At 40.9% G+C, this 25047-nt stretch overlaps 1 protein-coding gene across 3 annotated transcripts in view; it reads left to right on the top strand.

Annotated features, from left to right (window-relative positions):
* The window catches only part of GPR155 (G protein-coupled receptor 155), a 240117-nt gene that overhangs the window by 135489 nt on the left and 79581 nt on the right, over positions 1-25047 (top strand). For all 3 annotated transcript variants that reach the window (XM_053698461.1, XM_053698463.1, XM_053698462.1), the window contains exon 12: positions 9635-9768. In XM_053698461.1, coding sequence (XP_053554436.1) covers positions 9635-9768 — 134 coding nt within the window. The remainder of the gene's footprint in view (positions 1-9634; positions 9769-25047) is intronic.

Below are 25047 nucleotides of genomic sequence, written 5' to 3'. Positions count from 1 at the left end.
GTGTCTAAAGTAGAAGGGGCTATTTCTACTATGGCTAAGAGAACTACGACCCCTACATGGGATAGCTGCTTCTTTAAGGATCCCATGGACAAAAAACTGGAAGCTTATTTGAAGAAGATGTATGTTCTTCAAGGTCTTCAATGGCAACCTGCAGTTTGTATTGCCACAGTAGCAAGTGCGGCATCTTATTGGTGCAACGCCTTGTCTGAATCAATTTTAGTAGAGACTCCGTTGGAGGAGATACAAGATAGGATTAAGGCTCTCAAACTAGCCTACTCCTTTATTTCTGATGCTAACATGCAAGTTATTAGACTGGGAGCCAAAATGTCTGGCTTCTCTGTCCTAGCCCGTAGGGCATTGTGTCTAAAATCTTGGTCAGCTGATGTTACCTCTAAGTCCAAGCTTCTGGTGCCTTCCTTACAAGGGTAAGACCTTGTTCAGACCTGGTCTGGCAGAAATAAATTCTGATAATACTGGTGGAAAAGGGTATTTTCTACTGCAAGACAAGAAGAACAGACTCAAAGGACGTCAAAGTAATTTTCGTTCCTTTCATAACTTCAAAGGTCAAAAGTCTTCCTTTCCCTCTTCCAAGGAGGAGCAGTCCAAGTCTTCTTGGAAGCCCAATCAGTCTTGGAATAAGGGGAAGCAATCAAACCCTCAGCTGAGTCTAAGTCAACATGAAGGGTTGACCCCCTGTCCGGGATCATTAAAGCAGTGTGCAGACTTTCCCTGTTCAATCGTGGAGACGAGATGTCGCAGATCTTTGGGCTGTGGACATAGTATCTCAGGGTTACAAAATAGAATTCAAAACTTTCCCTCCCAGGAGCAGATTCCACCTCTCAAGATTATCTGCAGACCTAGTAAAAAGAGAGGCATTCTTGAACTGCGTTCAGGACCTTTCCTCCCTGGGAGTGATTGTTCCAGTTCCAGTAAGGGAACAGGGTCTAGAATTCTATTCAAATCTGTTCGTGGTTCCCAAAAAAGAGGGAACTTTTCGACCCATTTTAGACCTAAAGTGCCTCAACAAGTTTCTCAGGGTACCGTCCTTCAAAATGGAAACCATTTGTTCCATTCTTCCTTTGGTACAAGAGGGTCAGTTCATGACGACCATAGACCTGAAGGACGCGTATCTTCATGTTCCCATCCACAGGGATCATCACAAATTCCTGAGATTCACATTTCTAGACAAACCCTTTCAGTTTGTGGCTCTTCAGTTTGGACTTGCCACAGCTCCCAGAAGTTTCTCAATGGTTCTGGGGGCTCTCTTGGCAGTGATCAGGTCTCAGGGAATTGCAGTGGCGCCCTACTTGGACAAAATATTGGTTCAGGCGCCATGTTTTCAACAAGCAAACTCTCATACAGAGATCTTGTTGTCTTTTCTACGTTCCCACATATGGAAAGTGAATCTGGAAAAGAGTTCCCTTGTTCCAGCTACAAGGGTGGTTTTCTTAGGGACCATAATAGATTCCCTATCTATGAAATTTTTTCTGATGGAGGTCAGAAAATCCAAAATCCTCTCCTCTCCTCTTGCCTCTCTTCAGTCTACTGTTCGGTCATCAGTGGCTCAATGTATGGAGGTAATTGGTTTGATGTTCGCTTCCATGGACATCATTCCCTTTGCTCGATTCCATTTGAGAGCTGCAATTATGCATGCTCAGACGATGGAATGGAGACCATTCGGATCTGTCTTAGAGGATAGATCTAGACCAGTTGACAAGAGACTCCCTCCCGTGGTGGCTTTCTCAGGACCATCTGTCTCAGGGCACATGCTTCCGGAGACCTTCCTGGGTGATTGTGACCATGGACGCCAGCCTGCTAGGCTTGGGAGCAGTCTGGGACTCGTTAAAGGCGCTGGGACTATGGACTCGGGAGGAGTCTGCTCTCCCAATAAACATCTTGGAGTTGAGTGCGATTTACAATGCTCTGATGGCTCAGCCTCAATTGTCTTTAGCCCGATTTATCAGGTTTCAGTCAAACAACATCACCTCAGTGGCTTACATCAACCACCAGGGAGGAACTCGCCATGAAGGAGGTGGCACGGATTATTCATTGGGCGGAAGCTCACAATTGTTGTCTATCTGCCATCCACATTCCTGGAGTGGACAACTGGGAAGCGGATTTCCTGAGCACATTTCATCCTGGGGAGTGGGCTCTCCATCCGAGGTTGTTGTCCAGGTTAACCCTCAAATGTGGGGTGCTGCAGTTGGATCTGATGGTGTCTCTGCAGAACGCCAAGCTTCCAAGGTACGGTTCAAGGTCAAGAGATCCTCAGACCGCTGATAGATGCTGTGGCGGTTCCTTGGGATTTTAGTCTAGCATACCCGTTTCCTCCGTTTGCGCTCCTTCCCTGAGTTATTGCTCGTATCAAACAAGAGAGAGCATCAGTAATTCTAATAGCTCCTGCATGGCCTCGCAGGATCTGGTATGTAGACCTAGTAAAGATGTCATCTCGACCGCCTTGGAGGTTGCCTCTGAGGAAGGACCTTCTAACTCAGAGTCCATTTCTCCATCCAACTCTCGCTTCTCTGAAGCTGACTGCTTGGAGATTGAATGCTTACTTCTGTCGGTCATTGAGACCATGATCCAGGCTTGCAAGCCTGTTACTCAAAAGATTTACCATAAGGTATGGCATAAATACCTTTATTGATGTGAATCTAAGAGCTACTGTTGGAGTAGGGTCAGGATTCCTAGAATTTTGTCTTTTCTCCAGGAAGGTCTGGAGAATGGGTTGTCAGTCAGTTCTCTGAAAGGTCAGATTTCTGCATTATCTATTTTGTTACACAAGCGTCTGGCGGATGTGCCAGATGTTCAATCTTTTTGTCAGTCCCTGGTCAGAATCTGGCCTGTGTTTAAACCTGTTGCTTCTCCTTGGTGCCTTAATCTTGTTCTCAAAGTTTTGCAGTTTGAGCCAATGCATTCCATAGATATTAAGTTGCTATATTGGAAGGTTTTGCTTCTTATTGCTATCTCTTCTGCTCGGAGAGTTTCGGAACTCTCGGCTTTGCAGTGTGATTCGCCTTACCTTATCTTTCATGTGGATAAGGCGGTTCTTTGTACTAAATTGGTGTTTCTTCCTAAAGGGGTTTCGGATAGAAATATTAATCAGGAAATTGTTGTTCCTTCTCTCTGTCCCAATCCTTCTTCTCATAAAGAACGTCTGTTTCACAACTTAGATGTTGTGCGTGCTCTAAAATTCTACCTACAGGCGACTAAGGATTTTCGCCAGTCTTCTGCCCTGTTTGTTTGTTTCTTAGGAAAGTGTAAGGGTCAAAAGGCTTCTTCTATTTTTCTTTCCCTCTGGTTGAGAAGTATGATTTGTTTTGCTTATGAGATTGGTGGACAGCAGCCTCCTGAGAGAATTACGGCTAATTCCACTAGGGCTGTCTACTCTTCTTGGGCTTTCAAAAATGAAGCTTCTGTGGAACAGATTTGCAAGGCTGCAACTTGGTCCTCTCTGTATACTTTTCCCAAATTTTCCAAATTTGATACTTTTGCCTTGGCTGAGGTCTCTTTTGGGAGAAAGGTTCTTCAAGCGGTGGTGCCTTCTGTTTAGGTCTGCCTGTCTTGTTCTCCGTCCCTGTTTATTCTGTGTCCTCTAGCCTGGGTATTGGTTCCCATGACGTTGTGGACTCACCAAATCTTAGGAAAGAAAACAAAACAAAATTTATGCTTACCTGATAAATTTCTTTCTTTCCGGATATGGAGAATCCACGACCCCACCCTTTATTAAGACAGTTATTTTTTACTAAACCTCAGGCACCCTTGTGTTATTCCTTTTCCATTTCCTTTCGGTCGATTGACTCAGGATTATGGGTAGGGGAGTGACACTTAACAGCTTTGCTGGGGTGCTCTTTGCCGCCTCCTGCTGGCCAGGAGTGATATTCGCACTGGTAATTGAATGATGTTGTTGACTGAATTTATCAGGTAAGCATAAATTTTGTTTTTCTTTTTTTCTTTTTATAATCAATACAAATGTCTGTTCCCCCCTCCCCAATATCTAAAAATTATACATCAGCCCAATGAAAGTAACTTATTACAGTATCTTAAAGGGCTATTATAGTGATAAAATTACCTGCTCTAATTTATTAATGCATGTTATTTTATCACTAATGATGCTGCAACTGCAGAGCAATGGAAACTGCTTATCCAATGAGCAGCGCTCATCAAGCGACTCAGCTGTGCGGCTAGCATTGCTGATTGGATCAGCATCACTTTACGCTTAAGAATAGCACTGCTGTGCAGGTCCTGAGAAGTACTTTAACTCTCTGTGTCACCCATGCATCGATAACATTACATGCTCTATCTAATTTATTTTATCACTATAATGGCCTTTTAAAGCTAGAGACAAAAAGGGATTTTGATTACCACTTATTTGCACTTTTTGTTAAAATAATTTATTTTAGGAGGACTGTCTCTTAATCTGTTTTATTGGAAATCTTTATGGGCTTTATGGTTTGTTTCTGCCTCAAATCCATGCAAAAGTTTGCTGTCTTTTCAGGGGGCTGATAAGGTGGAGTACAGTGAGGCATTAAATCAATATTCTATGAGGTCTGTGTGCTCAGTAAAACGCATATCATAAGATTCATGTAGACATATGTATATATGTCAACACAGATTTTAAAACTAGGACCATGTGTTTTACATACAAGGCAAAATGGTTCATGAACACTTAAAAATATAACCAGATTCTATAGAAAGGGTGGTCCTCAATGTTGATTGGATGTCCTCTCATGTTATTTCAAACTGTTTTTTTCCCCAGAAGGTTGTAAATAGTTGGGCTAAGGTACTGCATTATGGCAAGCATCTTTTTCTGGTGGTGAAGTAGACCAGTAAGATTTACCTATATATGCAAAATTGCTGACCCTCTTTCTAGCATCTTAAATATAACATATTGATCAACTCCTAGTAAATGGAAAATAAAACAAATGATATTCTTAATGTAAGCTTATCAGAACAAAATGTATAGGCAATTATAAGCTTGCTTGTTCTCGAACAGAAGTATTATAGAGCAGTGTTCTGTCTTCTGTTCTTCCCTCCAGATAGCTCTTTTGAGTTGTTCTCCCCTTGTTTTCCCACCCACCAGAAGTCCCTAAAAGCGCACATTTCTTTCATAAGTTGGTGAGAGTCCACAATCCATTACTCCTGGGATTTAACTCCTGGCCACTAGGAGGAGGCAAAGATTCCCAAAACTCCTAGAGTACTTTATCCCTCTCACCTCTCTGGTATGCCAGTCTAAGCTTTGCCTCCCAGGAGGATGGTGAAGAATTGAAATGCTCCACATTCTTCATTGAGATGGTCCACAGACCAATGTGAGGCCCATTTTGAAGCATTGGGTAGTGACAGAATTACTCCCGGTAATGGAGTTAGTCACAAGCCTGCCACAGGTGTTGCTGGGACAAGTCCCCTAGCCTTCTCCTGTTGGATGTCAATATACTACTTACTTAAATCCTCTGCTGTGACAAACTGGATGAGCTGTCTACTGGAGGCAGCCATTTGCAGCTGGTAGGGTAAGTAAAGACACATTACACTGGGCCTCACATAGCCCACAGGCTATTAGCAGGTACACTTACATATTTGTACATCATAGCCAGGGGACATTTTACAGAATTATTAGTCTCTCTGTTTAGCATTATAGAACACCCCTGTTCCCCTACATTAGATGGCCTTTTGAATTTATATCACACACCATGGCTCTGCAGCGTGCTCTTGTTGGTCAGTCTATTGCGCAACAGTTTTTCTTTACCATAGCCCAGAAGAGTCATGCTACCATTTTGATTTACCGCGCTTTTCATCTAGCTTACAGTTCTGTCTGTGTGACTCTGTGGGGGTTAATTTTAACCTGTAATGAAGCATATTGGAACTGTCCCCACTACTTTAGATCCTTTTAGAGGGAAGATCCGCTGATCACGTATTTTCTTTTATTAAGTGCATTTTTTTGCAAGCTGGTTTCTGTCATCCCCCAGCTTAAAAGGATATGGAACACAATTTTTCTTTCATGGTTCAGATAGAGCATACAATTTTAAAGAACTTTCTGATCTACTTCTTTTATCAAATTTGCATCATTCTCTTGGTATCCTTTGTTAAAGGAGCAACAATGCACTACTGGGAGTTAGCTTAACACATCAGTTGAACCATTGACTTGAGGCACATATGTGCAGCCACTATTCAGCAGCTAGCTCCCAGTGGTGCATTGCTGCTCCTGAGCCTACTTAAGTATGTTTTTAAACAAAGGATACCAAGAGAATTAAGTAAATTAAATATTAGAAGTAAATTGGAAAGTTGTTTGAAATTATATGATCTATCTGAATAATGAACGTTTAATTTTGACTTTAATGCCCCTTTAACTTTGCAATTCCTGTATGGATCACATTATGCATTCTATTTAGTTTAATGTTGCCCTTCTAAAGGAATCTGTATTCCCTCTGTTGGTTCTAAACAAGGGAGTGTAAATTGCTCCAGAATTTTGTGTGCTCAACTGTTACTGAGATGCTGGCGGCTATGCCTCTTCCAAGTAAGCGCAAAATGACTGTGTGACGCTTAACCTACAGTCAATTTATCTAGCTACTCTGAATCTCAGAAGATCAGATCAGCTGCACATTTTATGGATTCTCACCCTTTAGATTTGCCTTTGGAAGGGAAAATAATTTTCAATGATCAAGAGTTGTTCACTGATCAAGTTTCTGAATCCTCATCTTCACATTCTGCTAATGGAAGGTGTACAGGGCTCTACATTTTAAGAATAAGAGTCTGTCAAGTGACTGGACTCGATTTTCAAAACTCCTAAGTTTTCAAAAGTTTTTCCTGTACCTGGAGCTGTTAGAGAGATAATTGATCCAATCCAGATATTCCCTAGAATGCAGCTTCAAAGTTTGAGGTCTTTTTCCTTTTACCAACTTTTAGTATTGAGTTTGGGCAACTATTCCTAGGTAGATTATATTCACTTTAGCTAATCACACTACCATTCCTTTAGAGGATAGTACTTCTTTAAAGGTCCTATGGACTGGAAATGTAAAAGTTTATTTTTTCATAGAAAGGCATTTCAACAAGCACATTTTCTGTTTAGTCCAGCCATCAGTATCTTTTCTGTGGCTGTACACTATAATCTGTAGTGTGACAATCTATCTGATGACTTCAGATGATTTTGTAGAGGAAATTTTTTATAATTTGTGTTGCAATTATTAAGACAATCATGATTAATTCAGAAAATAGGACATTATCTGTTTTAACCACAACGGCTTTGTGGTTGAAATCATAGCTGACATGGTTTCCTAAACAAGACTTTTATCTCCTTATTTTCAAGGAAATATCTTGTTTGGGTCTCAACTAGACGTTATACTTTCTACTGTCTGGAGGAAAGGGAGCCTTTATCCCTCAGTACAAAAAGTCTAAGGGATGAAAAGAACATCAAGGAACTAAAAGTTCTCTTCCTCTTTTCAAAAACAGTATTCTTCAAAATCCTACTGGTAGTACAACCTCAATTGGAATAAGGCCAAACAATCAAATAAGTTTTTTTTCCTCTCAAAATCTGAGGGTATGGTCCCGATTTAGATTCTCTTCTGGTAGGGGCCAGATTATGCCTTTTCCAGGATGTATCATCTCAAACTGTTCAAACCTCTTAGTTTTCCAGGATACTAAATAGGCTTCAAATGAAGGTTTCTTTTGTCCAGCTTTTCAAAGCACCCTGTTAGGCAAAAGCCCTTTTCCATGTGTTCAGGATCTGGAACTTATGGGAGTAATAATTCCAGTACCTGTGTTAGAACAAGGCCAAGGTTTTTACACCAACCTATTTATTGTTCCTTAGAAACAGGGGACTTGCAGGCCTATTCTAGATTTTAAAATTCTAAAGTTTTTCTGGGTTCTGTCTTACAAGAGGGGAAACTATTTGGACTGTTCTCCCTATGGTTCAGCAAAAACTATATTTGTCCATGATAGATTTGAAGGGTGCTTACCTTAATTTTCCTATCCATGAAGATTATTAAGTGGGGTTTGCCTTTCAGGACATACTCTTTCAGTTTGTTGCTTTTCCATTTGGTCTAGGTACAAGCTTACAAAATTGTTACCAAGATTCTGAGAACGCTACTGTCTGTAATAAGGGTTCAAGGTATTTCGTTGCCTCCATACCTGAACAATCTCTTAACTCAGGCTCCATTTTTGCATTTAAATTTCATGCAGTGGCTGGACTTGACTTTCAAACCTCCTGCTAAGTCTCCAGAAGTGTTTCCTGTACCTGAAGCTGTGTACCTGGAAATCAGTAGCATGTGTAGGGGGACAGTCTGTTAGTATAATATGTCCTAAAAACTAAAGAATAGAGACGGCCTAGAGGATATATATGGGAACTGAAGAAGAATTTTTGCCACAATTTTAAATGTTTCTGTAAGTATTGAGATTGTAGTGATTAGCTTAGATTGTAAATTTTTAGTGGCCCGACAGGACCTACTAATATGTGAGGGAGTTATATTATGTTCCAAAAGCCACCCAACGTTTATGAATACTTCAATCTGCAATGCGCTGGAGTAATATAGCATATCTGTAGTATTGTAGATAAAGCATTCCTAGACCACCTTGTATTTTTGGTGTCATCATAATATTTGTATTTATTCTAGGGTGTTTTTTGTTCCAAGTGAAGTCTTCTACTCTTTCTTTTTGGGCCAACGTTAATTTGGCAAATTTAAGCTAGATAGGTAAGTTGCAATATTTTCCCTATGTCTCTTGGCGAGTAGATCAAAAGATGAAGTGGTTGATGGAATATTGTACAGGGCGTTTTCTAAAAACCTCTGCTATTCTGTGTGAATTTATAAGGAACGTCTTGGGTTCTCTACCTTTCAAAAAGTGAGTCTCCTGTACTAAAATTATATACCCCGTGTGTTGTTTAAAGTCAGCAGTGGTAAGAACATTGGTAATACCAGTATGGAGTACACAAACATAAAGTCAACTATCTTATACAGTCAATCTATGTTAAATAAGGTAGACCAAAAAAATCCAACAAATGTATATCATTGTTATCCAATTGCCTTTCTTCTTTATTTCTCAAATAATAAAATAATATAATAGAGTCTATGGCACAGGCAATAGATAAGTTTGAGAATAATTATAACAATTATTTTACTGGAGAAATAATAGATCTAAGCTAGTAATGTCTTATCTGGTGACAATGGTGGTTTTTAACTTTTTTCTTGGATCATACTTGTTCAGGGATTGAAGGTTGATTTTGAGGGGTGATAGTGTGCTTCTTTTTCCTCTTAGATAACTTATACCACTAAAAGCGTTGGTCTGTAGATTGGGAGGTTTTGAATAAATTTTGATTTGAAGCCTCTTTAACTATGGTTTGAAGGCTATGTTTAAGCTTTAGGAATTAGGGTGCATAGGTCCGATCTATCTTTATAGATGAGTTGCTTTCCAGCATGAGACTTAATGGGAATCCCTTGAAAGAAGTTAATTTATCAGGTAAGCATACATTTTCTTTCTTAGTTCTGCTTTTTCCTAAGGGTTGCAAAAACTAGCGCAGAAGGCTAGAAGACCACATTAATGGTCTGTGAAAAATACTATAATATATAGCTCCAAAGTTCTATTTATTGGGATGTTTTGTTTTTACATAGATATCATTAACTCAGGAGTTTTTTTTCCTTTTTTAAAGCACATGAATGTCTTACTCGTTGCAATTCAGAAAGATGTGTCTTATCCCAAGAGGAACAACAGCTACACACTGGAGACACCCAGATAGCAAGGCACATCTTGCTTTGTTTGCTTCTTGTTGTCGGTTTGTTTGCTGTAAGTAGTTGTATCACATTTTAAAGGTCTCTTTATACATTTATGTATTAATGCATGATAATGCCACTTATCTTTTAGATGCTTATACTTTTTTCAGTTCTAGGATTATAAGGTTATTCTAGAAGTTATTAGTGTAAGCTTTAATTTTTATTTTCCTTTATTTTATAACGAAGATGAGTTATGGTATCCTGCATAAAATCTCTTCATATTAAATTTAAGATGATTTTGCTTGTGGCTAAGTCTATGTCAGACTGCTATTGTAGTCTGTGTTCCTCCTTAAAGGGACAGTCAAGTCAAATTTCAGATAGGGCATGCTATTTTAAAAACATTTCCAATTTACTTTTATCATCAAATTTGCTTTGTTCTCTTGGCATTCTTTGTTGAAAGCTAAACCTAGGTAGGCTAATATGCTTATTTCTAAGCCCTTGAATGCCACCTCTTATCTCAGTGCATTTTGACAGTATTTTTTACAGCTAGGCAATGCTAGTTCATGCATTTTATATAGATTGTGCTCACTCCCGTAGAGTTATTTGAGAGTCAGCACTTATTGACTAAAATGACAGTCAATCTTTTTAAACAATAAACATTTTAAGGTAGACTGTCCCTTTCTTTCCTAAGATATGGTGAGTCCAAGACGTCATCAATTACTGTTGGGAATACCACTCCTGGCCAACAGGATGAGGCAAGGAGCACCACAGCCAAACTGTATCACTTCCCTTCCCACAAACCCCAGTCATTCTCTTTGCCTTCGGTGCATGGGGGAGGTAAAGTTTTGGTGTCTAAAGAAAATTGGATTTATTTCACTTCAATCAAGATTTTATTATTTTGAAAGCCAGAGTAGGTTTACTCTGATCTTTCTTGTCAAGATTGGGTCTAGCTGTACTCCACGTTAGTCTCTTCAGTAGGGCAGTGGTGGCTTTAAAGCAGTTAGGAACTTGTGGGGGTGGGCCTCACTGCGTTTTCCTAACATGTTGCTGCTCTAGTACAGAAAGCCAGGGTACGTTTGCCCTGTTCTTTCTTTTTTCTACAGGTCTCTGTGAGGAGTGGCTTCCTCTCACACTGTGTAGCTGTCCTCCTGCCGGACGTCCAGACTGCAGGTAAGTGCCTTTGTCTTCTGGGTATGGGAGACTGTGCACTTAGGTATCCTTTTATAAGGATATTCACAGGAAGGGAGCAGGTACTTAGATGTGACTGGAGACAGGGGTTATTACTTTTAATGGTAAAAAGTATAAGCCTTTTTTATTTATTTGTGGGTTCTGCTAGCAAGCATTTAATTAGCACACTTGTGTTGATGGTGATCCACATAACTGCTTTCTAATGTAATATACAAAGTTTGGAAATTTCATGCACATTGGGATTCTATTTCCACACTTAAGTGGTTGTGGAAATTTCTTCTCACACACTGTGTTTACTGTTTATGGGCTGAGTTTGCATAGAGACCGTTAGGACCTCTAGGACAGTAGTGCTGTATAGAGGCTGCTTAGTGTGGATCTTTACTTTGCTGCGACAGCACAGTAGAGACGCTGAATATTAGACATTCGGATAGTAAGGGTTCTGTACCGCCTGCTGCTACACTGATTGCCTTACTCATAGGTCTTATGAGGAGGATACGTCAGTAGCCTCTGAGGGTAAAATCTCAGATTTGGACAGTATAATGCCTTTATCTGATGCTGAAGTCGTATCCTTCAGATTTAAGCTTAAACACCTTCATGGATGGTTAAAGGAGGTTTTGGCTGCTTTGGAGCGTCTTTGATACATCTGTCATTGTCAATCCCTAAAGAATCTAGTAAACTTTATAAATACTAGGATTCCTCTGTGGAAGCTTTTCCTGTACCAGACTGTGCTAGGAGATTTTTCACAGGAATGGGAGAGCTACCCTTGGAGTTTTTTCAGCATCATTGGACTAAGCTGAAGGTTACATGGAAGTTTGTTTTGTCACTGTGTCAAGTGCGGCATCTTATTGGTGCGACGTCTTGTTTGATCCAATTGGTAAGGATCCCTTTAAGGAGGAGACTTAGAACAGAATTAAGGCTCTTAAGCTAGCCAATTCCTTTATTTCTGATGCTACCATGCAAGTTTTTAAGCCAGGAGCCAAGATATCTGGCTTTGTTGTGCTATCCCGTGGGGATTTGTGGCTATATTCATGGTCAGTGGATTTTTCCTCTGAGTCCAAGGTTCTTGCGCTTCCTTTTAAGGGTAAGACCTTGTTTGGTCTGGATCTGACAGGAATATTTCTGATATTTCAGGGAAAGGGTCTTTTCTACCACAAGACAAGATGAATGGACCTAAAGGAGTTTGCCCCAGTCCGGAATCGGTCCAGGTGGGGGGCTGAATTTCTCAGTTTGTCTTCAAACATTGATACGAGATGTCCCAGATAGGTTGAGGACATAGTATCTCAGGGTTTCTACATAGAATTCATACATTCCTCCCAGAGTCAGATTCCTCCTCTCATTTTATCTGCAGGTCAGCTATCAGTAAGGCATTTTTGAAGTGCGTTTGGGACCTCTCTTCCATGTGAGTGATAGTACCTGTTCCTGTAAGGGAACAGGGTCTAGAATTCTATTCATTACTGTTCATGGTTCCCGAAAAAGAGGGAATTTTTCATCCTAGGATAGATTTAAGGGTTTCAACAGGTCTTCTCAAGGTACCGTCCTTCAAATTGGAAACCAATGGTTCCATTCTTCCTTTGGTCCAAGAGGGTGACCATAGACCTGGAGGACGTGTGTTTTCAAGTTCCTTAGTTTTGCCTTTCTGTCAAACACTTCAGTTTGTGGCTCTTCCCTTTTTGGCCTTGCCCCGGCTCCCAGAGGAGGCTATTTTGGCAGTGATCAGGTTCGGGGAATTGCTATGGTACCCTTCCTGGATGACATAATGGTTAAGGCACCATCTTTTCAACAAGCAAATTCTCATGCAGAGATCTTTTTGTCTTTCTTCATTTCCTCGGATGGAAGTGAATCTGAAAATGAGTTTCCTTGTTCCAGCTACAGGGGTAGTTTCTTAGGGACCATTTTAGTTTCCCTATCTCTAAAAATATTTTTGACAGAAGTCATAAAATAGAGGATACTTTCCTCTTGCCTCTTTCGGCTCTCTGTTTGGCCCTTCAGTGGCTCCATGTATGGAGGTCTGATGGTTGCTTCATCGGACATCATCCCTTTGCTCGATTCCATCTGAGAGTCTGCTGTTATGCATGTTCAGATAGTGGACCTGGGATCGTGTGGCTTGTCTCGGAGGATAGCTCTAGATCTGTCGACATGAGATTCTGCCCTGTAGATCAGAGAGGGGAATTAGTGGTAGAGCGCTCACTTAGCTTGCGAGAGGTAGCAGGATCATTGCCCGCATTCTCCAGAATCTTCTGGTTTTCTTAGGAGCATCTGTCCTGGGGCACATGCTTCCGGAGACTTTCCTGAGTAATAGTGACCACGGTCGCTAGCCTGTTGGGTTGGTAACTATGGACTCGGGAGGAGTCTGCTCTCCTCATAACCATCTTGGAGTTGAGAGCGATCTACAATGCTCTGATGGCTTGGCCTCAGTTCTCTTAACTAGTTTTTCAGGTTCTAGTTGAACAGTTTCATCTCAGTGGTTTATATTAAACACCTGGGAGAAACCTGTAGTTCCTTTGCCATGATTGGTGTGGATTGTTCGGTGGGCTTTCGTGGTTTATCCACTATTTGCGTTTCAGGAGTGAATACCGGGAGCAGACTTCTTGAGCAGTCAGATTTTTCATCCCGGGGAGTGGGCACTTCTCCCAGAGGTGTTCTCCAGGTTAACCCTCCTATGGGGGGTACTGGAGTTGGAGATGGCAGTACACCAAGTTTCCAAGTTATGTTAAAGGTCAAAAGATCAGCAGGCAGCTCTGTTAAATACCCTGGCGGTTCCTTGGGATTTCAGTTCAACATCCCTGTCCCTCAGTTTGCTCTCCTTCCACAAATCATTGCTTGTGTCAAATGGGAGTGAGCATCAGTATTTTAATAGTTCCTGCATAGTCTCGCAGGATCTGGTATACAGATCTAGCGGGGATGTATTTCTTCCACCTTAGTGGTTGTTCCTGAGGAAGGACCTTCTAATTCAGGGTCCATTCTTTCATCCTACTTTCATTTTCTCTGAAGCTTTCTGCTTCGAGATTGAATGCTTAGTTCTGTCTAAGCATGTTTTTTCTGAATCGGTCATTGAGACCATGATTCAGACTCGCAAGCCTGTTACTGGTAACTATGGCGTAGAATTCCTGATTGGTGTGAATCCCAGGACTTTTGGAAGTAGGGTCAGGATTCCTAGGGGTTTTTGTCCTTTTTTAGGGTCAGATTTATGCGTTATCCTTTTTTTACACAAGTGTCTGGCTCATGTACCAGACGTGAAATCTTTTTGTCAGACCCTGGTTAGTATCAGGCCCGTGTTTAAGTCTGTTGCTCCTCTTGGAGCTTTAACCTTGTTTTAAAGTTTTGCAGCAGGCTCAGTTTGAGCCATAGCATTCCATAGATTAACATTTTTTTTCTTGGAAGTTTTATTTTTTTGCTACATCTTCTGCCTGGAGAGTTTAGGTACTCTCTGCTTGTAGTGTGTTTTGCTTTATCTTATTTCGGATAAGATTTATCCTAAGTGGAAGATTGTTTGGGAATTTGTTGTTCCCTCTCTGTGTCCTCATTCTTATCTCTTGAGGAAGGTTGTGCACAATTTATATGTTGTGCGTGCTTAATTTTTCTTCTGTTTTTGTTTGTTTTCTCTGTAACAGAAAGCTACTGCTACTTCTCTTTTCTCTGGTTGAGAAGTCTAATCATTTTCCTTTCACACTACAGGGCTGCAGTCTCCTAAGAAAGTTATGGCTCATTACACAAGGGCTGTCCTCTTCTTCTTGAGCTTTCACAGATGAGGCTTCTGTGGATCTGTTTTGCAAGGCTACATTTTGGTCTTCTTTGCATACTTTTTCCAAATTTTATCAATTCGATTTTTTTGCCTCAGATGAGGTTTCTTTTGGAGGAAAAGTTCTTCAAGCGGTGGTGCCTTCTGTTTGGATCTGCCTGTCTTGTTCCTCCCTAGTCATCTGTGTCCTCTAGCTTGGGTATTGATTCCCAACAGTAATTAATGACGTCATGGACTCACCATATCTTAGGAAAGAAAACAAAATTTATGCTTACCTGATACTTTTATTTATTTCCATGACCCTGCACTTTATTTCTAGACAGTTGTTTTTTTTACTAAACTTCAGGCACCTCTACACCTTTATGTTACTCCTTTTCTTTCATGTAATTGGCAAGAATCCATGAGCTAGTGATGTATGGGATATACAATCCTACCAGGAGGGGCAAAGTTTCCCAAACCTCAAATGCCTATAAATACACCCCTCACCACACCCACAATTCAGTTTTACAAACTTTGCCTCCTATGGAGGTGGTGAAGCAAGTTTGTGCTAAGATTTCTACGTTGACATGCGCTTCTCAGCATTTTGAAGCCTGATTCCTCTCAGAGTACAGCGAATGTCAGAGGGACGTGAAGAGAGTATCACCTATTGAATGCAATGATTTTCCTAACGGGGGTCTATTTCATAGGTTCTCTGTTATCGGTCGTAGAGATCCATCTCCTACCTCCCTTTTCAGATTGACGATATACACTCATATACCATTACCTCTACTGATAACTGTTTCAGTACTTTTTGGTAAGTATGTTTTTATTATTTAAGACACCCCAGCTATGGTCTGGCACTTTATGCATTTATATAAAGTTCTAAATATATGTATTGTACTTATATTTGCCATGAGTCAGGTTCATGTATTTCCTTGTGCAGACTGTCAGTTTCATATTTAGGGAAAATTATCTTATCTTACCTGGGGTTTAGTCTTTTTTTCAATTGACTACTTCAAATTGCGGGCAGTACTAGGCCCGCGGGTGCGCCAAATGCTAGACTTTATTGCGTCATTTTTGGTGCGAAAAGTATGTCCGTTGACGCCAGTTCGTCATTTCCGGCGTCGTAGTTGACGCCAAAGCCTTACACACGGTTGCGTCGTTAGTGACGCAAGTGTGTCATTTCCGGATATTGTTGGCGGCAAAAAATTTTCAGTTACATTGTGCGTCATACTTGGTGCCAAATGTTTTCATTAATTTAATACCCCATTGCTATTTGCCTCTTGCCTTTTTCTATGTCAGAGGGCTATGCTGTTTTCATTTTTTTCCCATTCCTGAAACTGTCATATAAGGAAATTGACAAATTTTGCTTTATATGTTGTTTTTTATTTTACATTTTGCAAGATGTCTCAATCTGATCCTGCCTCAGAAGTATCTGTTGGAACTTTGCTGCCTGATGTTGGTTCTACTTAAAGCTAAGTGCATTATATTTCCGAATGTCATTGTATTGGTTATCATGATAAACTTTTACATGCAGATATTATGTCCATCAGTAAATAGTACATTTCCTGTTGTTGTTCCTTCAACTTTTAATGTACATGTTATACCTATGAAATTTAAAGAATTTGTTACTGATTCTGTTTAGAAGGCTTTGTCTGCTATTCTGCCTTCTAATTAATATAAAGGTCTTTTAAAACTTCTCATTAGGTTGATGAAATTTCAAATGACCGGCAACATAATGAATTATCCTCCTCTGATGAGGATCTATCTGATTCAGAAGATCTTTCCTCAGATATTGACACTAACAAATCTACTTATTTATTTAAAATGAAGTATTTTGCGTTCTTTGTTAAAGAAGTGTTAATTATTTTGGATATTGTGGAAACTAGTCTTCTTGACATTAGAACTAGTAAATTCTGTTTCTTCTATAAGATATGACGAGTCCACGGATTCATCCTTTACTTGTGGGATATTATCCTCCTGCTAACAGGAAGTGGCAAAGAGCACCACAGCAGAGCAGTCTATAGCTCCCCCCTTGACTCCACCCCCCAGTCATTCTCTTTGCCTACTCTAAGTAATAGGAAGGGTAAAGTGAAAGAGGTGATAAAATGTTAGTTTTTATTTTCTTCAAGCAAGACTTTTATTTTAAATGGTACCGGTGAGTGCTATTTTCTCCCAGGCTGCAGATGGATGAAGACTTCTGCCTGGAGACTAATAATCTTAGCATTTGTTACTGAGATCCAGAGTAGTTCCCACAGAATTGCTGAGGAGTACTTAAGAAACTTCAGTGTGAGGAACGTTTTTCATGCTACAAGCATTGAGGTATGTTCAGTCATTTTTTTCTGGAGAGACTGTGTTATTTCAAAATTGGCTGACAGTATCCCCATGAGGGTAAGGGTAAGCAGTAATCCTAATGTATAGAGAGGGGTATTACTGGACCTGTATATTGGGCTATATAAAAATGGTTGACACTGAAGATATGATGTTTGTGGGCAAACGTTTCTAGGTTGGGAGTTTCAGATAACGTTTTTGATGGCAAACGTTTTTACTTTATTTGAAAATGGAGGGTACACATGGCTTCATTAATGGGTATATGAACCCAAATGGCTAGGTTTTACACTGCTCTGGAGCGGTTATTTTAGGCTGTGAGACATCGAGTGAGATGGGCGGGGCCTATTTTCGCGCTTCAGTTGCGCAGTTGTTTTTCCCAGACAAGCAGCAAGCTCCAACTCCGGTGGGCCTTTCAGTGACGATTTGGGCCTAATCGAAGGGTTAATCCGATTTTACAGACCCCTGAGTGCAGGTAGGCGCCACAGCAGGGCTGTGGCGAGGTGCAGGGGGTGTTTTTGTTGAATTTAATGTTTTATACCACAACGTTTTTTGGTAAGGGTTAAGTGTTCCTTTCCTTGTGGGGCAAACTTAGCTGACAAGTTGGGATGCATTTATCATAAAATTGTGATAATTTTATCGTTTTAAAGCAGTTTTGGAAAAATTGTATGCTTTTTTTCTCTTAAAGGCGCAGTACCGTTTTTTCAGATAATTTTTTCATAAAATAAAGTGTTTCAAGTCTGTTTGTGGTCATTACTAGCCTGTTTTAACATGTCTGACATTGAGGAAAGTCAATGTTCCATGTGTTTGAAAGCCATTGTGGAACCCCCACTTAAAATGTGTCCCTCATGTACCGAAAGGGCCTTACATTGCAAAGAACATATTTTAGCTGATAAAAGTATGTCTCAGGATGATTCTCAGTCAGAAGAGAATCAGGTTATGCCATCTAATTCTCCCCAAGTGTCACAACCTTTAACGCCCGCCCTAGCGACGCCAAGTACTTCTAGTGCGTCTAATTCTTTCACCCTGCAAGATATGGCCGCAGTTATGTCTACTACCCTCACAGAGGTATTATCTAAACTGCCTGGTTTGCAGGGTAAGTGCAGTAGGTCCGGTATTAGAGTAAATGCTGAGCCCTCTGATGCTTTATTGGCCATCTCCGATGTACCCTCACAGTGTTCTGATTTGGGGGTGGGGGAATTGCTGTCTGAGGGAGAGCTTTCTGATTCAGCAAAGATGTTCGCTCTAACAGACTCAGATGTGACGGCCTTTAAGTTTAAGCTTGAACACCTCCGTTTGTTACTCAGGGAGGTTTTAGCGACTCTGGATGATTGTGACCCTATTGCCATCCCACCAGAGAAATTGTGTAAAATGGATAAATACCTAGAGGTCCCTACTTACACTAATGTTTTTCCAGTCCCTAGAAGAATTTCGGACATTGTTACTAAGGAATGGGATAGACCAGGCATTCCGTTCTCTCCCGCTCCTACTTTTAAGAAAATGTTTCCTATATCTGACACCATCCGGGATTCGTGGCAGACGGTCCCTAAGGTGGAGGGAGCTATTTCTACCCTGGCTAAGCGCACAACTATACCTATTGAGGACAGTTGTGCTTTCAAAGATCCTATGGATAAAAAATTAGAGGGTCTTCTAAAGAAATTGTTTATTCATGAGGGTTTTCTTCTACAACCTCTAGCGTGCATTGTTCCTGTAACTACTGCAGCCGCTTTTTGGTTTGAGGCTCTAGAGGAGTCTCTTAAGGTTGAGACCCCATTAGATGATATTTTGGATAGAATTAAGGCTCTCAAGCTAACTAATTCTTTTATTACAGATGCCACTTTTCAAATGGCTAAATTAGCGGCAAAGAATGCAGGCTTTGCCATTTTAGTGCGTAGAGCGTTATGGCTTAAGTCATGGTCTGCTGATGGGTCATCAAAATCTAAGCTGTTAGCTATTCCTTTCAAAGGTAAGACCCTATTCGGGCCTGAACTGAAGGAGATAATTTCCGACATTACTGGAGGTAAAAGCCATGCCCTTCCTCAGGACAAGATGATTACAATGAGGGCCAAACAAAATAATTTTCGTTCCTTTCGAAACTTTAAAGGTGGACCCTCTACTTCCTCCCCTGCCACAAAGCAGGAGGGGAATTTTGCTTAATCCAAGTCAGTCTGGAGACCTAACCAGACCTGGAATAAAGGTAAACAAGCCAAGAAGCCCGCTGCTGCTACCAAGACAGCATGAAGGGGCAGCCCCCGATCCGGGACCGGATCTAGTAGGGGCAGACTTTCTCTCTTCGCTCAGGCTTGGGCAAGAGATGTTCAGGATTCCTGGGCATTAGAAATCCTGACCCAGGGGGGTATCCGCTAGAATTCAAAGATTCTCTCCCAAGGGGGAGATTTCATCTTTCACGTTTGTAAACCAGACAAAAAGAGAGGCGTTCTTACGCTGTGTCGAAGATCTATATACCATGGGAGTAATCTGCCCAGTAAAGTAGAACAGGGGCAGGAGTTTTACTCAAATCTGTTCATGGTTCCCAAAAAAGAGGGAACTCTTTGGAGAGATGGAGACCATTTGAACAATTTTACCAATGATCCAGGAGGGTCAATATATGACCATTGTGGATTTGAAGGATGCGTATCTTCACATTCCTATCCAGAAAGTTAATCACCAGTTCCTCAGGTTCGCCTTCCTGGACAAACATTTCCAGTTTGTGGCCCTTCCTTTTGGGTTGGCCACAGCTCCCAGAATTTTCACAAAGGTGCTAGGGTCCCTTCTGGCGGTGCTAAGGCCACGGGGCATAGCAGTGGCGCCCTATCTGGACGATATCCTGATTCAGGCGTCAACTTACCATTTAGCCAAATCTCACATGGACATCGTGTTGGCTTTTCTAAGATCTCACGGGTGGAAGGTGAACATAAAAAAGAGTTCACTTGTTCCTCTAACAATAGTTCCATTCCTAGGAACTCTGATAGACTTGGTAGACATGAAGATGTTTCTGACGGAGGGCAGAAAATCAAAAATCTTAACCACTTGCCGAGCACTTCATTCCATTCCTCGGCCGACAGTGGCTCAGTGTATGGAGGTAATTGGACTAATGGTAGCGGCAATGGACATAGTTCGCTTACATCTCAGACCACTGCAACTGTGCATGCTCAGACAGTGGAATGGGGATTATGCGGATTTATCTCCGCGGATAAATCTGGATTTAGAGACCAGAGACTCTCTTCTTTGGTGGTTGTCACAGAATCATCTGTCCCAGGGAATGTGCTTCCGAAGGCCAGCATGGGTCATAGTGACGACGGACGCCAGTCTTTTGGGTTGGGGCGCAGTATGGAATTCCCTGAAGGCTCAGGGTGTGTGGACTCAGCAGGAGGCCCTACTTCCAATAAATATTCTAGAACTGAGAGCGATATTCAACGCGCTTCAGGCGTGGCCTCAGCTGGCTTCGTCCAGATTCATAAGGTTCCAGTCGGACAATATCACGACTGTAGCATAGATCAATCATCAGGGGGGAACAAAGAGTTTCTCTAGCAATGATAGAGGTTTCTAAAATAATTTGATGGGCAGAAACTCACTCTTGCCATCTATCAGCAATCTATATCCCAGGAGTGGAGAACTGGGAAGTGGATTTTCTAAGTCGTCAGACTTTTCATCCGGGGGAGTGGGAGCTCCATCCGGAGGTGTTTGCACAATTGATTCATCAATGGGGCACACCAGAATTGGATCTGATGGCATCTCTTCAGAATGCCAAAATTCCTTGTTACAGGTCCAGATCAAGGGATCCTCAAGCAGTACTGATGATGCTCTAGCAGTACCGTGGTCGTTCAACCTGGCTTGTGTTTCCTCCTTTTCCTCTCCTGCCTCGTCTGATTGCCAGAATCAAACAGGAGAAGGCTTCGGTAATCTTGATAGCACCTGCGTGGCCACGCAGGACTTGGTATGCAGATCTGGTGGAAATGTCATCTCTGCTACCGTGGAAACTGCCTCTGAGACAGGACCTTCTCATTCAGGGTCCGTTCCAACATCCAAATCTAGTTTCTCTGCGGCTGACTGCCTGGAGATTGAACGCTTGATTTTATCTAAGCGGGGTTTCTCTGAGTCGGTCATTGACACTTTGATTCAGGCTAGAAAGCCTGTAACTAGGAAAATTTACCATAAGATATGGCGTAAATATCTTTATTGGTGTGAATCCAAATGCTACTCATGGAGTAAGATTAGGATTCCTAGGATTTTGTCCTTTCTCCAAGAAGGATTGGAGAAGGGGTTATCAGCTAGTTCCTTAAAGGGACATATTTCTGCTTTGTCAATCTTACTACACAAGCGTCTGGCAGATGTCCCAGACGTTCAGTCGTTTTGTCAGGCTTTGGTTAGAATTAAGCCTGTGTTTAAACCTGTTGCTCCGCCATGGAGTTTGAATTTAGTTCTGAATGTTCTTCAAGGGGTTCCGTTTGAACTTATGCATTTCATAGATATTAAACTTCTATCTTGGAAAGTTCTATTTTTAGTTGCTATCTCTTCTGCTCCGAAGAGTTTCTGAGCTATCTGCGTTACAATGCGACTCGCCTTATCTTATCTTCCATTCTGATAAGGTGGTTTTGCGTACCAAACCTGGATTTCTTCCTAAGGTTGTTTCAAATAAGAATATTAATCAGGAAATTGTTGTTCCTTCTCTGTGTTCTAATCCTTCTTCTAAGAAGGAGTGTCTGTTACATAACATGGACGTGGTTCGTGCCTCGACGTTTTACTTGCAAGCGACCAAAGATTTCCGTCAAACATCTTCTCTGTTTGTTGTCTATTCTGGAAAGCGTAGAGGTCAAAAAGCTACTGCTACCTCTCTTTCTTTTTGATATCATCAAGATTGATGTTAGATCTATGTCTTTAGCTATTTTTAGCTATAAGAGTTTTGAGGCTTAAATCTTGGAATGCTGATATGACTTTTTGAGTCTAGATTGCTATCTCTTTCTTTCCAAGGTAATAAGAGACCTAAGGGTAAATATAAAGCTTCTAAATCCTAATCCTTCCCTATGGAATCTGTTTCCAATTAGAAACCTTCATTAAATGGAATAAATCCAACCCATTTAAGAAACCAAAAGCAAGCCCCTAAGTCTGCATGAAGGTGCAACTCTCATTCCAGCTCAGCTGGTAGGGGGCAGATTAAGGTACTTTTTCAAGAATGTTTTGGATTAAATTCAGTCCAAAATCAATGGTTTCAGAGTATTGTCTCTCAGGGGTTTCGAATAGGATTCTGAGAAAATCCTCCTGTGAGAAGATTTTTTTCTCTCACAAATCCCAGCAAATCCAGTTAAAGCTCAGGCTTTCCTGAAGTGTGTTTCAGACCTGGAGTTTCAGGGGTAGTCATGCCAGTTCCTTTTCAGGGACAAGGTCTGGGGTTTTATACAGAACTATTCATTGTCCAAAAGAAGGAAATTTCATTCAAATCAATTCTGGATCTGAAATTTTTCAATCGTTATGTAAGAGTACCAATTTTCAAATGGTGATTTTAAGGACTGTTCTGCCTTTTATTCAGCAAGGACATTTTAGGTCCACAATGGATTGCAGGATGTATACCTTCATATTCCGATTCATTAAGATCATTTTCAGTTCCTGAGATTCTCTTTTCTATACAAGCGTTACCAATTCGTTGCTTTTCCATTTGGTCTAGCAACCGCTCAAAGAATCTTTTTTAAAGGTTCTTGGTGCCCTGCTTTATGGAAACCAGAGAGCAGGGTATTGCGGTGTTTCCTTATTTGGACGATATCTTGGTAATAGCTCAGTCTTTCCATTCTGCAGAATCTCACACTAATCAACTAGTGTCGTTTCTTCGGAAACATGGTTGGAGGATCAATTTTCCTTTTTAGGTTTCCAGATAGATTCAGTGTCCATGACTCTGTCTCTAACAGACAAGAGACGTTTGAAAGTGGTTGCAGCCTATTGGCACCTTCAGTCTCAATCATTCCCTTCAGTGGTTATGTGCATGGAAAATTTAGGTTGCATGACTGCAGCATTGGACGCAATTGATTCTCTTTGCTCGTTCTCACATGAAACCTCTCAAGCTTTATTTGCTGAATCCATGGTGCAGGGATTATACAAAGATATCACTATTAATATCCTTAAATCCCAATGTTTGACACTCTCTAACGTGGTGATAAATCACCAGCGTTTAGTTCAAGGGGCTTCTTTGTTCTGCTAACCTGGACTATGATCTCTACAGATGCAAGGTTGGGGAGCTGTTTGGGGATATCTGACAGCACAAGGGATTTGGAAATCTCAAGAGGCGAGATTACCAATCAATATTTTAGAACTCCGTGCAATTCTCAGAGCTCTTCAGTTTTGGCCTCTGTTGGTGAGAACTGTTCATTTATTTTCAGACAGACAATATCACAACTGTGGCATATGTCAATCATCAGGGTGGGACTCGCAGTCCACAAGCTATGAAGAAGTATCTCAGATACTTGCTTGGGCGAAATCCAGCTCCTGTCTAATTTCTGCGGTTCATATCCCAGGTATAGACATTGGGAGGCGGATTATCTCAGCCGTCAGACTTTACATCCTGGGGAGTGGTTCTTCCATCCATAGGTGTTTTCTCAGATTGTTCAGATATGGGGTCTTCTACAGATAGAACTGATGGCCTCTCATCTAAACAAGAGACTTCCCAGATGCCTGTCCAGGTTCAAGGATTTTCAGGCGGAGGCAGTGGGTGCGCTGACACTTCCTTGGTATAATCAACCTGCTTATATTTTCCCGCCTCAAGTTCTTCTTCCAAGAGTGATCTCCAGAATCATCATGGAACAATCGTTTGTGTTGCTGGTGGCTCCAGCATGGCCTCACAGGTTTTGGTATTTGTTTCTTATTCGGATGTTCAGCTGCCAACCTTGGCCACTTCTGTTAGGGCCAGACCTACTGTTTCAAGGTCCGTTTTTTCCATCAGATTTTCAAATCATTAAATTTGAAGGTATGGAAAATGATCACTTAGTGCTAAGTCATAGAGGTTTTCTCTGACTCAGTGTTTAATACTATGTTACAAGCTCGTAAATCTGTCTCTTGAAAGATTTATTATCGAGTTTGGAAGACTTACATTTCATGGTATTCTTCTCATAAATTCTCTTGGCATTCTTTTAGAGTTGCTAGAATTTTTCAGTTTTTTCAGGATGGTTCAGGTTTTGTCTGCAAGTTCCTTGAAGGGACAAATCTCTGCTCTTTCTGTTTTATTCACAGAAAGATTGCTAAACTTCCTGATATTCACTGTTTTGTACAGGCTTTAGTTTGTATTTAAGCCTGTCATTAAATCAATCTCTCCTCCTTGGAGTCCTAATTTGGTTTGGAGGGCTTTACAGGCTCCTCCATGTTGAGCCTATGCATTCTTTGGACATGTAACTACTTTCTTGGAAAGTATTGTTCCTTTTGGCCATCTCTTCTGCTAGAAGAATTTCTGAGCTATCTGCTCTTTCTTGTGAATCTCCTTTTCTGATTTTTCATCAGGATAAGGCGGTTTTGCGGACTTCATTTAAATTTTTTCCTAAGGTTGTGAATTCTCACAACATTAGTAGAGAAATTGTTGTCCCTTCCTTGTGTCCTAATCCTAAGAATTCTTTGGAAACATCCTTACCATTCTTTGGATGTGGTGAGAGCTTTGAAATATTATATTGAAGCTACTAAAGATTTCAGGAAGATTTCTAGTCTATTTGATATATTTTTTGGTCCTAGGAAAGGTCAGAAAACTTCTATTTCCTTGGTTTCTTGGTTAAAGCTTTTGATTCTTCAAGCTTATTGGAGTCAGGTCAGGCCCTGTCTCAGAGAATTACAGCTCATTCTATTAGATCAGTCTCCACTTTGTGGGCTTTTAAGAATGAAGCTTCAGTTGATCAAATTTGCAAAGCTGCAACTTGGTCTTCTTTACATACATTTACTAAATTCTACCGTTTTGATGTTTTTGCTTCTTCAGAAGCAGTTTTTGGTAGAAAAGTTCTTCAGGCAGCTGTTTCAGTTTGATTCTTCTGCTGATGTTTTAAGTTTTTCTTGTCATTTAAAGAATAAACTTATATTTTGGGTTGTGGATTATTTTTTAAGCGGAAAATGGCTGTTTGTTTTTATCCCTCCCTCTCTAGTGACTCTCTTGTG

Source organism: Bombina bombina, chromosome 1 (assembly GCF_027579735.1).
Source record: "Bombina bombina isolate aBomBom1 chromosome 1, aBomBom1.pri, whole genome shotgun sequence".
In the NCBI taxonomy this organism is placed as follows: domain Eukaryota; kingdom Metazoa; phylum Chordata; class Amphibia; order Anura; family Bombinatoridae; genus Bombina; species Bombina bombina.
The sequence above is the reverse complement of the archived record's forward strand: the minus strand, read 5'-3'. Positions and strand labels throughout refer to the sequence as shown.